Source organism: Notolabrus celidotus, chromosome 12, assembly GCF_009762535.1.
Source record: "Notolabrus celidotus isolate fNotCel1 chromosome 12, fNotCel1.pri, whole genome shotgun sequence".
Lineage (NCBI taxonomy): Eukaryota > Metazoa > Chordata > Actinopteri > Labriformes > Labridae > Notolabrus > Notolabrus celidotus.
In genome coordinates this window covers 11,737,755-11,751,182 of record NC_048283.1, presented here as the reverse complement: position 1 = coordinate 11,751,182, position 13,428 = coordinate 11,737,755, and the positions used below count along the sequence as shown (strand labels likewise).

Below are 13,428 nucleotides of genomic sequence, written 5' to 3'. Positions count from 1 at the left end.
TTATTCATTAAAACATATAACTACAGAGTCCTGAGAGAACCAAACTGATGCTGCACTGGAACCTAGATGGATCATAAACCAAGCTGCCATATTTGTGGAGTTGAGAGTAGGAACCTGTGTTGGGATGCTGTAACACCACCTCCAAATACCTCCACTTCCCCCTCTTCCACCTTCTGCCTCACCTCTTCCTTCCCAGCGTGGAGGATTAATGTTCCCCACTCCTGTCTCTCAGGTCCCCCCGGCCAAGTTAAAGCAATAAGATCTCATTGTCAAACAGTGACCAGCCTCAGTGGAGAGGTTAACCACCGCTGCTTAACCATTAACTAGATTAAAGTCAAGGGAGGCACAGGAATGTCCTCTGACAGATGGAAGAGGGAGATTGGATGTGAAAAGCGGTTTAAAAGACAGAAGAGTAATGATCCACGTACCTTTGAGGCAGTGGTTTGAGTCAATTTGCTCACATATACACTCTTGTTTGTACAAATGTAAACACAGCCCATTCTACAGCCTGGTGAACTTTAAGTCACCCTCCTCTTATGGTTATCGTTATGCGATAGAGATAAGGGAGAAAGAATCCCTTGAGGCTCCACAGTTTAATTTATGAAGAAGCAGAAATAACTGGGTCAAAGGTGGGTTCAAGTAACACTTCCAGTCCACATGGGAAGTGTTTAAAAACCGTGAACAGCACTTTTGCAAAGGACATTCCAGAGACGTCAAAAACACTACGGGACAAACAAGTCAGAGGTGCTTTCACAGCAAACATACAGTTCTGCTCCCCCCACTACACCACAGCCAACCTAGCAGGGTGGAAAGACACGAGGTGGTAATAGAACCCAAGTGTGTGTGAAGAAAGGAGGGGTGACAGGGCTCTTTTTTTTTAAAGAGGGGTGCATTCAACAACTGCTGCTGAGGCAACTGTTGATGTCTGAAAAGCAACAGCTTGCGGGGCTCCCAGAGGACGCTCCGCCAGCCAACAGTCAGATGGAGGGTTTAGGGTTGGAGGGGCGCAGGGGTTAGGATTTCTGCTCTGCTGCCAAGAAAATGATCTCCTTGGCTCCAGATCTAGGCTTTTCCGTGACATTCCCCATTCCTAATTGGTATTCCCCAATCCTGAGTATGCCGACTGTCTGATCCTCACTGCTGCTATCTCCATCTTTATCCCTTTTGTTTGATTGCTGTGGTTTCATTGATCCACACAACTGGACTCAAGAGGAGTTTCATATGCCAACATTTTTTTTTTTTCTGTAGCAGAAACAAAACATGAACACGACTGTGTTCCTGCTATTTTAGACAAAACACTGATTTGTGCTACATGTGGCTAACACGAAACTCAAGCTTAGCCCTGCTGCTTTGCATGCTCCTTGTGCTGGGTACACACTACAAGATAATTGGGCTGATTTGGGGCCTGACTACCTAAGTCCAACAAAAGTCACTTGGGTCCAGATTTTAGGCAGTTCTGGAGATTATCTAGATCTTACTTCACCAGGTCTGCTTGAAAGAAGGGATGGGACATGATGAAAAATCGAAGAGTTACTGCCAATATTTTCTAATTTTAAAAGTGTAATTTTAACGTTTTGGGGGGGGGGGGGGGTATCTTGTTGTAGGATCAGATATCTTGTTGTGTCACTTGTGTGGGGGAGAACTCCAAGGACACCCAAGCACTTATTTGCAAGCACGAAAGAAAGCCAATCAGGAGGCAAGCTGACTGAAGAAAGAAGCTCAAAAAACACAGTCATGGCGAAAAAAGTAGACGGCAAGCATAAAGTTAGAGAGACGGCAGAAATGGAGGACAAAATCATTGGTTTGTGTCTATACAACGTGTCCAGCAAGGAGATGAGATGGACAGAAACTGCTGCCCAAATGGACGTACCAGGTAGCTAAGCAGCTAGCAACATTTAGCTTAACAACTGTCCCATCTTCTGCCATGTTGGTTCACTCTGATGTCACCTTTGATCCTGAGAGATTTTGTAAGATGGACACCCTTGGGAGTTGGGACTTTGGTTTTTGTTGAAGGGAATCTGTTGGTGTGTGTTGAGCTGTGTTGGCCATATCGCTTCTCTTCACACACTATAAGAACCAAACAGTTAAATCTGTCATTACGTGTGGGGTCTCTCCCGTTTTCAACATCTGCAAAAATTTTAAAATTCTCTCTGTGTGGGCCGGGCTCTACCTAAACACATGCAGAAAGAGCGACTCTTCTGCTCGTCTCACTGCAACTCTCTGCTGCTAAATGGATTGGCAGCACTTAACCTCATCTTTCCAAAGAGCTGCTTTGAATTTTCAATTTTGCTCCCAACCCTGAATTACCTCCCCCACCATCACCATCACCATCATCACTACTACCAGCACATGCATAGATGAACAGACAAGGACACACACACAGACATGGAGCCTCTTTTCAAGGCTGCATTTGAAATTAACCATCACCATCATCTTCCTCCCCCGAGACAAGAGCAACAAGGCCGCACGGTGGCAACACAATAGTCAGCTGTAATCATGGCTCATCCTATCCCTTGATCTTTTCTCTCCCTGCATCCCATCCTCCCTACATCCTTCCTTCCTTCCCTTTCCCTCCCTACGACTGCCGGTAATAACAAGACAGAATTCTCAAAGCAAAAGACCCGACGTAATAACTTCTAACCAGCTGCTTTTTCACCTTTTTCTCCTTCTCTCTGTTAACAGTGTTGGCTTGAACCTCTATTGTAACAACACAGACAGGGCAGAGGCGGACACTGTATTAGAATTTATTGGGAAATGGTGAACACGGTGAACATGCCAAGCGGGGGAGGATGGGCTGTCTTATTTTCAAATAATCAATAGTGGCCGTAAATCTGCTGAAAAGCAGCGCCAGGGACGGGCGTTGAAAAAACAAACAGCCCTCTCCCACTAAAACACAGCGGGGCACTCTTCCTGATGGGACACAGGGTTATTAACTTTGACCCACACACAAAAGCACAGCAGAAAAGACAACATCACAGCAAGTGAACACACCACCCTAAAAAATATCCTGAAGTGTCATAAAAAGAACAAACGAAAGAGAGAAAAGAGCGTTGAAAGACAGGCGGGCGAAGATAAGAGGAGGAGAGATGGGAACAGAAGCAAAGGTAATCAGGATGAAACACACCTTTTGTTTATGTATGAGTACCTGTGTGTGTGTGTGTGTGTGTGTGTGTGTGTGTGTGTGTGTGTGTGTGTGTGTGTGTGTGTGTGTGTGTGTGTGTGTGTGTGTGTGTGTGAAATCACAGGTTTGTGCACTTTCTTTGAAGCTCCTGTGAGGATGTGAGGATGAAAAAGGAGGGATAAACTTGTTCCTGTCTCCTCTGTGAACTAAGCCATTCTTCAAACCAAGATTAAACACGTTCAGAAAAACCGACCATCATTAGACACCTACCTGCAAAGCTATGCCAACTTACCGCTCACCCTCCAACATCAGGGTGCTAACAACCTGTTTGATTGACTTTAATGCGTCAATCACTGCAAATAGTTCACACCAGTGGGTATGTGGAACACTGGCGAGCTCCAATCCCTTCTCAAAACTTCTTATCATCCAGAACATTCTCTTAAGTTTCACTGACTAATGTTTGACTAGAGTTAAAACCACAGTCAAACCACAAGAATGCACCCTGGCTGTGAACAAACTTCAGCTCTGCACCTGTGAAACCCCCACGAAATGGAGAGACAGGAGCTTCTTTGTGGCCGCATGTTTGTGCGAAGATTTCATACCTGTGACTTGTGGTGATAGTGGGGGTTAAAAGCGAGAAAAAAGGAAGCCCCTTCTCTATAGAATCTGACGTGGCGACAAACAAATACACACATTACAGAGCGAGCTGCGACGTGTCCTCAGGAATCCCACTCATTCCATCCCAGTGCCTTTACTATCACACACACACACACACACACACACACAGAAAAACACACAGAAGTGGATGAATCACCTCAATAACTACGACCACACCATTCCAAGCCCCCCAACACCAGAGGCCTAATGACAAGGGGGCAAACATGGACTTGTTCTCCCAAAGCAGACCTCATCAATCTGTCACGCACTGCAATATGAGCTATGGCTTCCAGAGTTGTGTAACACCCTGAATCCTGCAGCTAGGGGCTCAACAAGTATTCACCACAACATAAATTACACTCATTTTGTTTGCATCAGGTTTAAAACGTGTAAAGCGTGCATTCCTATCAATGACTCTCAATGCACACATGTGTAAGCATGCGCAAGTCTCAAAATCAAGAGCCCCAGGACAGTTGTAAAAGAGGTCCCCTGGCTTTTATCTCCTCATGCCTAAATGGCTCTTTTTCTGGCCCTAATACCATAATAATTACACACGGCCGCAGGGGGTGAACTTTTGATTCTGCGCTGGCAGGGGGGGACAGAAATTAAAAGTGAGGAAATGACTGTGGGAATTAAGGCAGCGATAGACAAAGAGGCTGACGCTGCGTGTTAGACTTTAACACCTTGAAGTCAGCTGATGCTTGTCATTTCGATTCTTTCCACCGGTGTCAAACCACTTTGGAGTCTCTGCAGTTTAAATCAGACTCATCTGAGCATTTGACTTTCCCTTTGTGTTTCTACATCAACGTCACTTTGTTCTTTTTGTCCTTGCACAATGTAAAAAAAAAAAATCAAAGATAAAGGAGAAACTAGGGCAGTGTTGGAGTTAATGTGAAGTTTTACTTCTGGAAAACACTAACTTCTTGTGACTTAGTACTTTGATACCTTGAAACTTCTATTAGAAGGTGGATTTTTATACTTTCTTCAACTTGGGATCAGAAACTTAAACACACTGGGTTCCTTACAAATCTTAAATACTTAGATCTAATTCCCTGTGCTGCAATAAAGAAGGAAATGGCATCTAAGGAGTGTAAAGCTGAAACCGTTTCCCAACATGTCTGTGTGAGTGGGTCAAAGGGTTACAGAGATTCTACAGGCTCAAGCATGCTGAGCACCTTGGGGCGCCCATTGCTGTCATGCACCCCATATCCATGTGTCACAACTACATACATAATTGCAGGAAAACATACTTGAAATATTGTGTCACACTCCCAAGGAGATGACACACATCCGGGGTGTTACGTGTACCCTGGTTCTATTTAGCGCCCTTGCATGCTCAGGACTGACATAGCTGCAAGCTGCAAGTGTGTGACCAGCAATTGTGAGAATGTGGGTCTGTGTGACAGAATCCCAGTGAGACCGAACAAGAGCAGCGGCTATTATTAGACAAAACTATGCAAGAGAGGGAGAGAGGAGAGATAGAGGGAGGGATTTGACAGCTTGTGTTTTTCCAAATCAACTTTTCAGTATCGAGTTAAATAATGACTTTCCTGCCTTTAGATTTCGAGGCAGTGTGGAGGGACAGGGTGAGGTCTGCACACGGAGCAGAGCTTTAAAATCAATGCACCACAGCTGTACGGATGTGTGATCTTCACTGCGTTCATCAATTACAAGGCACTTTTCAGCACCTGTTAAAAGGCTCCATGAAGGGCAGACAGACAGACAGACAGCAGAGTGCAACAACTGTCTGAGGCGAAAGAGTAGGGAGGGGACGGTCATGTATGGCGATGAAGTGGTGTAAAAAAAAATGAGGAAGACTGTGATTTGGATGTTTGAAAAGCTCAGTTTTGTGTTCAAAATATAAACTGGCACTCCTTGAACAGCTGCATCTAGATGCAAATTAAAAAATGATGCATTGAGCACTGCCAGAGAGCAGAAGAAGGCGTGGAGGACAGAGAGAGAGGGGAGTCGCCCAGCAGGACCAGCCCCGCCCTGCTGCTCATCCTGCTTCAAAGCACCACAGACTGTCTTCACAGGCAAGGAATTAGGAATAAGTTTAACAAAATGCCCACAAGTATTCCAACAAATTTCATCTTGACACACAAATAGAGAGTATGAACCTCTTGAGGATGTAACATATTTTTCAAGTCGAACACATAAATCACACATGAACATCAAACATGTCATATATTACATATTTTATAAGGTTAACGACTGAAATATTATGGTGACACTAAAAGAAGCTTTAAAACACCATGAAACAGCCTGCAGTAAACCACTATCTCCCCAGTGGAGCCATAAAGCAGTTAGTATGCAATCATGGGAGATAAATCACCATGATAAATTCATGACAAGAAAATAAACTTCCAGAGAGCCACGTCTACTCCTTAAATGAGTATGTGCTCGGATTTTTATTTTTTTTTTTCCCCCTCAAAGTTCTTCTAAGGCCTAGACAGGTCGAATTTAAACTGGCTTAGTCTCTTTGGCAGCACCCAGGGGTGCTCGGGGTGAGGCACACTGCCAGCAAAGGAGACGCAAATCCCGCAGATCAGACATCAAAGCGCTGGAAACTGCAGCCAACAGCCAGACATACATAGCAGCATGAATGAGACTGAGCGGGACAGGCTGTATGATTTTCAAAATAAAAGCTTTTTTTTCAAGGTATGGGGGAGAAATATGTTTAATGAGTGAAACGTTTATAAATGTTTTCTTCACAGTTCTTTTTTATTAAAGGTACACTTTATAAGCATATTGGGTTTTCTGGGACGTCTTTTATTCTGACAGTCTTACATGTTATATCCTGGCTGTTACAGGTTCTTTGAGGTTGTATTTCATGTATTGCATTGGAGGCGGTGTGTTCTTGAAATAACGGGGTGCCGTAGTCTTGTGCGCTGAAAGAAGTGCTCTATAGAGTTAAACTGAAACTCTGCATAGATGCCATTAACCAGAAACAGTATATTAATAATAACCAGGCGGTTTCTGTGAAGTGGTGTTTCTTTTTTACTAGTTCGGCCAAACAAATGTGTCGAATTCTGTGTTTAAAATTCGATTTTACACCTGCTTTGATAATGTTTCAACTTATCCGCGCAGGTGAAAACAACTGGTTGCTGAACATGAATAAAGAAAGAGAAACCCAAACTACAACGTGTTTGTTTCACTAGAAGAACTCCTCGAGCCGCTTCTCACCGCGGCATGTTCCGACAGGTCTGTCCCGTCAGCAGCGGACCCCCCTATCTGCCTCTGAATCCGCGAGAAAAGTACGAATCTGTAGCCTGAAGCTATCAAAAAGCAACCCGCACCGCGTCCAAAGCATTACAGAGTTACTTTGAATGAATGTTTTAGTGAAACCAGTCACACGGACTTACCTTGAAATGCCCACAGCAGCAAGGTGCACAGCAGCAGCGACGTGCGTCCGAATGTTATCCTGTCCATGGCCGCTTCTCCAAGTTTCTCAAGGAGGAGAATTCACTTTGTTTTTTGGTTACAAATGGTTGGAAATGTGGTAGCAGCAAGTCTTCTTTCTTCTTTCAATGCTCCAAAGCTTTCTGGACTCCCCTCAGTCTCTCTCTCTCTCTCTCTCTCTCTCTCTCTCTCTCTCTCTCTCTGCAAAGGAGTGCCTCTCTCTCCCTCTATCTCTCTCTCTCTCACACACACACACACAGAGAGAAATCTGATGCTAGTGGTAGTCTTCTTGGTTGATATATTTGCACAAAAGGTGACCCCCCAATACACCCCTCCCCTTTCCCCTCTCTCTCTCTCTCTCTCTCTCTCTCTCTCTCTCTCTCTCTCTCTCTCTCTCTCTCTCTCTCCACACCTCAGTTGCAGTGAAAAGACCTGCTTGACTAATCTCGTAGTAGGTCTCCTGGGGCCCGCCGGATTTCTTTCAAGAAGTTAAAAGTGATTTTATCATGAGGCTCTCTGACTCATAGCTACTCCAATCACGCGCCTGTTAGATAAAACAAGTTAAGTTTTGGTAGTTTCATCAGGACGTTAAAAATGCCCTGAAAATCTGGAGCATTAACTCCACAAGCTCACAAGGAACTATCCACATGCTACATTTCACAGCCATTAACAGAAAGTATACTTTATGATAAGCTATTTCTGACCTCTTAAGATCATTACATGCCACTCTTTCAGTTTCAAATATACCTCCATTGCATTACATGTAAATGATGAAGCTAAAAGCCACTCATGCTAGCTTTATAGGCTATAGAACAATCCAGTTTATTCAGTGGGAAAGTAGTGATGACTCAATTTTGCAGTGGTAGCCATGAGATTTTTTTAAAAGTCTAAAACAGCTTAAGGCTAGTTAATCACAAAGTTAATCACCATTTAAATATCTTTACCTCACATCAAAACTAATTACTTGAGAGATACTTCACCCCCCTGTAGACATATTTCCTGACTAACCTTAACCTGCCTACATCTCAAAAACTGATTTTCATTTTCTGAAGTAACCAGAGGCTTTTCCCTGGGAGTATGCTAAGCCGTCTGTCAATGACAGACATACCATTCATTCCTAGACATGTAATTCATTCCCCCCCCCAGAATCTGTTTGGGTATTTACTGGGTATGGTACTGGCTATTTGGGTATTACATACAGTACAGATATACAATTATCATGAGGGACTAAGTGGCTTATTCACCATGCTATAATACCAGTCTGAATGCTTGGGGCGGGTATTGTGTGACCCATGAAGTTGATTTAGACCAAATCCTTTAAGCTAGGAGTCACAGAGCATAAACAGATGTCAGTCCCCAATGAGATGGTTTCATGAAGACAGGGTGCATGAGTGTCATAGCCAAGGATGGACACAAGATCTGAGCAACCATAACCAAGTCCTGGAATACTAAAAATACCTGTTACTGCCTAAACAATATATATAAACATCAAATGATTATTTCAACACCATATGTCTATCAAAGGGGGAAAAGTCTATTGACAAACACATAACTGTCAATCTATCTCAGTGTGCCATCTCTCTACTCTACTAGAGATATGTGCAGCCCACTGAGTTTGGGGATTCAATCCCAGCTCCTACAGTCACATGCCAAAGTTTCCTTGGGAAAGACACTGAACAAGAAATCCCAATGACATAGTCAGAAGTGTGTGAATGTGTCTGAATGGAATTAGTTAATACTAATGGTCCAATGGAATAGCATCCTCAAACATCAGTGTATGAGCGGTCGGAAGACTAGAAAACTACAAGTCAAGTCCATTTAGATGATTAAACATCTTCCTCGATAGTTGGCACTAGAAGTACTACTACTACTAATAATAATAATAATAATAACTGGTATTTATATAGCGCCTTTCAAGAAACCCAAGGTCGCTTCACAGGGTCAGGTCTGGGGGGTAGGTGGGGATAACACTGTCTAACGGAGGAAAAGGTGCGTTTTGACTGCTTTTTAAAAAATGTCCAGGGTTGGGGCGCTGCGGATGTTGGGAGGGAGAGAGTTCCACAGAGTGGGGGCTGCCACACTGAAGGCTCTGTCTCCAAAAATCTGCAGCTTAGTCCAGGGGATGGAGAGGAGACCCAGGTCCGGAGACCATATAGGTTTCGGGATGGAGTGTGTTGGTGGAGGAGGTCAGCCAGGTATGAGGGGGGCAAGGGCATGCAGGGATCTGTAGGTGATGTGGAGGAGGACTAATATGTGAACATTAATATTTCCATTATTCCCCTTTGTTTTGGCACTATTTTCAGACGCACCTCGTAGACCAGTGTTCTTCCGCTGCATGAGCACGGATACACGCCAATCAGCTGTTTGGATCTGCCTGCACTTTTAGGAACAAAAACTACAAACTGCAAAAATGAGTGATTCTGACAGCGACGATGACATGCCGTTTACTGTGGAAACAAGAGGATACCTCTATGAACCAGAGTTTACAGAGGAAGAACTCCAGATGACCTCACTTCAAATAAACTGAAATATCCCTTTAATATTTAAAGTATTTTGATCCAATAACCTGATAATTTAAAGAAAAAATAGCAAAACCAATCCTCCCATAGCTGACTTAGCTTTATCCTCAGCAGTTCATTTGGCCAAATTCCACTGGGATCCCACAGTTGTCCCCGCACTTTCTGCTAAAGCCTCAAGTCTCTACCTCAGTTCACTTCAAGAGGGAGCAGTCTTTTGATTTTGATGTTTACAAAAGCAAAGCAGAAGAAAGATTTTTTTGTGTTTTACTTTGTTATCAATGCTTTCAAGCACACACTAGCTTCTGGGTATTTTTCTGCTGTTTGCGTGAAGACAAAAGTGACAACTCGGGCTTTCCTACAACGCAAGTCAATACAGTGCCACAAGTGTCCCCCATCTTTTGCACTGTTCCTCTATGATACCAATCTGAGCTAACAAAAGGAACTATCAACTGTAGCTTATTGTTGTTTCTTTCTTCAGCAGGCTGCTTGCGGAGTACCGTGAAATAATGGGCACACCCTGCAGGTAATGATAGTCCCTTGCAGAGCAGTTGCATTCAAAGGCACACATTCCAAACATAGCTGTCCAAAAAACAGCTGGTTGATATTTTCTCAGCCTTGTTCGGAGAGATGTGATACTTGTAACCTGCACCACTGCTGCACACACACAGAACAGTCGTCCTTGTGGATGGGATCTCATAATTTAGCTGCCTGGAATTCACACACACAGCTGTTGTACATATAGAGAAGACAGTGGTAGAAGTTTGTAAAAGCTAGAGTTCAACGAAATTTTGACTGTAAACTGTTTCACTATCTGATTCCTCCTCTCTTCCTATTCTTAGCTATGACAGCAGGAGGGTAAAATAAGCCTTCTCACTGACTATCTCACATCAATACGGCCACTCATCCCCGATATCGACCTGCTAATAATCAACTCTCCATGCTGTAGGGACATGAGATCCACTAACAAGACTTCTGTCCTGTGGTGAAGGACTCAGAGTGTGGTAACCCTCACACTGCCTTACATAAGACCTATATCATGCCGCATAGCTGTGGCTAATGCTGATTTAGCCGAGTGCAGGTCGCTCTTACGTAAGGCCTTTAGTCATACATACAGTAGCTACTGCTGTGATTTACTGTATTGGTTCATTACCTAATGGAGCTGCAGGGGAGGAGCGGGGAAGGAAGTGAGGGTAGAGGAGGACAAGAAGCTGAGAGTAAAAATAATCGCAGCAGAAATCTGAGGCTCGTGTAAAGAAAAAGGAAAGAAGAGGAGGAAGAAAATGTTAAGATGAGTGTTTAATTCCCGTTATTTCTCAGCATAAACTCAAAGATTTGTGCTGAAGTCAGGCTCGATTATAAAAGGCTACACACGGGGAAAATGTGGGGTTGAAGATGAGAGGGTAGTAACGTACCGGATTTGTAAAAGCAGTGTTTGACAAGAGCACTTCAAATGACAGGGTCGTCATCCTTCTTCAGACAGACTGTGTTTTGTGTTCAGTGACCTAATCCTCTTGAGTGAACAGTACTCTTCAGGTGTTATTATTTTAGGAGTGCGACATGCCTTCAAATGTATGCTTGCTTTATGTAAACAAAAGTTATCAAACTGTTACTGTACCGGTGGTGAATATCATGCAAATTACGGAACAACACAAACGAGCCCTGCTTCCCACAAGAAAAGGCTTTTGCTGGAATCCCAGTTTTCACAACATCAGGGCTTGACACAAGCAGCAACCTACGGTCTAAAAATATGAGTCCAATGCAGAAGTGCTAAAAACTGCAGTTCATCGAGGATCCGCTTGAGGCTGGCCGGAAACCACATACACACCAATTCAAAAAAGACGATCTTTACATCAGAAATAAACATGTTTACAGCTTGGTACAAAAGACGAGTGTAGTCTGGATAGCTCATTTCTCGATCTGCACACACTAGGGGGTGAATTTTTTCTAACGCAGCAATTTTGAAGATATTTAGATTACGAGTCTTCCAATGAGAGGCACAGCTGACTTGATTGACAGGTGGGAACACTGTAGCTGTTGGCTAGGAGGTTCAAAGCCCGCCTCTTTACGTCCCAATCGCTTGACAGCAGCAATATGGCTGCTGCCGACGATTGGCCTCAAAACAGCTCTTCAGAAACAGATGGGTGACGTCACGGATACTACGTCCATATTTTATACAGCCTACGGCTTGACATTAATAACGCGTTCACCAACACTGTGGCTAGTGGTTTTCCAAAGTTACTAGCCACTCAGCATTTTCACTAGCCACATTTTTATTAGTGGGAGAGAACATTTTATATGATGTTGACTTTGACTAGATTTACAACCCTTTTAAATGTTGATGATCACTGTACACACCCAAATCAAGACTACATATAATCAATAACACTTCAGGTCATCATCAAATATTTAGCTCTGATGAGGCTGTGTGTAAAGCTTTTTTTTTTTTAACACATCCAGTCTATTAAGACAAAGACAAAAAGAGTAGCTTCTTATTGCACATGAAGCAAATAATGCAAGGGCGTGGAAGATTAATTGAAAGGATAGAAAGTAAACTGTTTGTTGCAATAAACGTACCCAATTATCTTATACCGCCGTAATTTAGTCCCCAACCAGGGCTTAAACCAACTCTTTCACTGACTACACAAAAATGAGTTCAGATTTTTTGGGGTTAATATTATTTGTTTGCAGTCCAAACCTGATTGAATTGAGGTTGGATACAATCGCTGTTTTAAAGATTGCAGCCACAGATGCTGCTGGTGTTTCAGTGTAAATTGTGACCCTGTCAAATGGTGACTTTGGCCAAATTTGCAATTGCCTTTAGCCTTCATTAAAGAAATAAATGATAAAAATCTAAACTAGGATACACTCCTGAGGACTTTTTCCTGTGCTTTAACAGTTTTCGTAACCACAGCAAACACAGACACATTTGGCTGAAAGTCGCCAGATTAATGAGTCACCTTTTGAACCAAATCACTGGTTGCTTTGAAACCAGTCGGCTGAATTCTGTTGAAACTGTGTGTTGTCAGCTCTCTATGTTTTGTCACATCTTTTTTTGTGGTGCAACATAGCTCCTCTGGTTCACATCTCCACCATGTGTTTGGTCACTAGCAAACACCCACATTTGGTGGTTTCACAGGTAGCAACTTGTATTGTTAACAGTCTGACATATTATTTCACATTAATGATGTTTGAATTCATTTGACATTCAACCCATTTTATGCAACTCATTGGGTTCAAGATTGCAATTTGAGCAGACACAGCCAGGTACCCCATCCATAACACATATCAGTATCCCCAGCCATGTCCTCCAGCTCCCCACAGGGATTTAATTATTCCCTGGCCAGGTGGGACTTAATCCGTCCAGTGTGTCCAGGGTGTGCCCCAGGATTGTCTCCAAAACAGACATGCCCAAAATACCTCAACAGGAATACCTGCAGAGGGTCTCCTTTGCTGATGTCTGATCCGTTACAAGTCGTTCATTCTAACACCAAAGAGCATCAGTCCTCCACCAAGCCCTGTCCAAGCTACCAGCCCCATGAAAAAGACATAATTTCAGACCCCTGAGACAAGTTTGGACCGTCCATTGGCTGACTTATCCAGCGTACCGCCTTTTAAAAAAAATTCTCTTAACCACAGCAGTCTGGTACAAGCCCTAACACCAACTGCTGATCTGACATTCTACCACCATCAATCTACACCACACCCAGGTACTTTAACTTGTGTACTTTG

The 13,428-nt window shown here is 43.4% G+C and overlaps 1 protein-coding gene across 3 annotated transcripts in view; it reads right to left on the bottom strand.

Annotated features, from left to right (window-relative positions):
• bcam (basal cell adhesion molecule (Lutheran blood group)) overlaps window positions 1-7,642 on the bottom strand; it is a 62,337-nt gene extending 54,695 nt beyond the window's left edge. The window contains exon 1 of one of the 3 annotated variants that reach the window (XM_034697761.1): window positions 7,144-7,642. In XM_034697761.1, coding sequence (XP_034553652.1) covers window positions 7,144-7,210 — 67 coding nt within the window. In that variant the 5' untranslated portion in view covers window positions 7,211-7,642. The remainder of the gene's footprint in view (window positions 1-7,143) is intronic. The other 2 variants (XM_034697760.1, XM_034697759.1) reach the window with 2 other exon arrangements.
• Window positions 7,643-13,428: the final 5,786 nt, after the last annotated feature.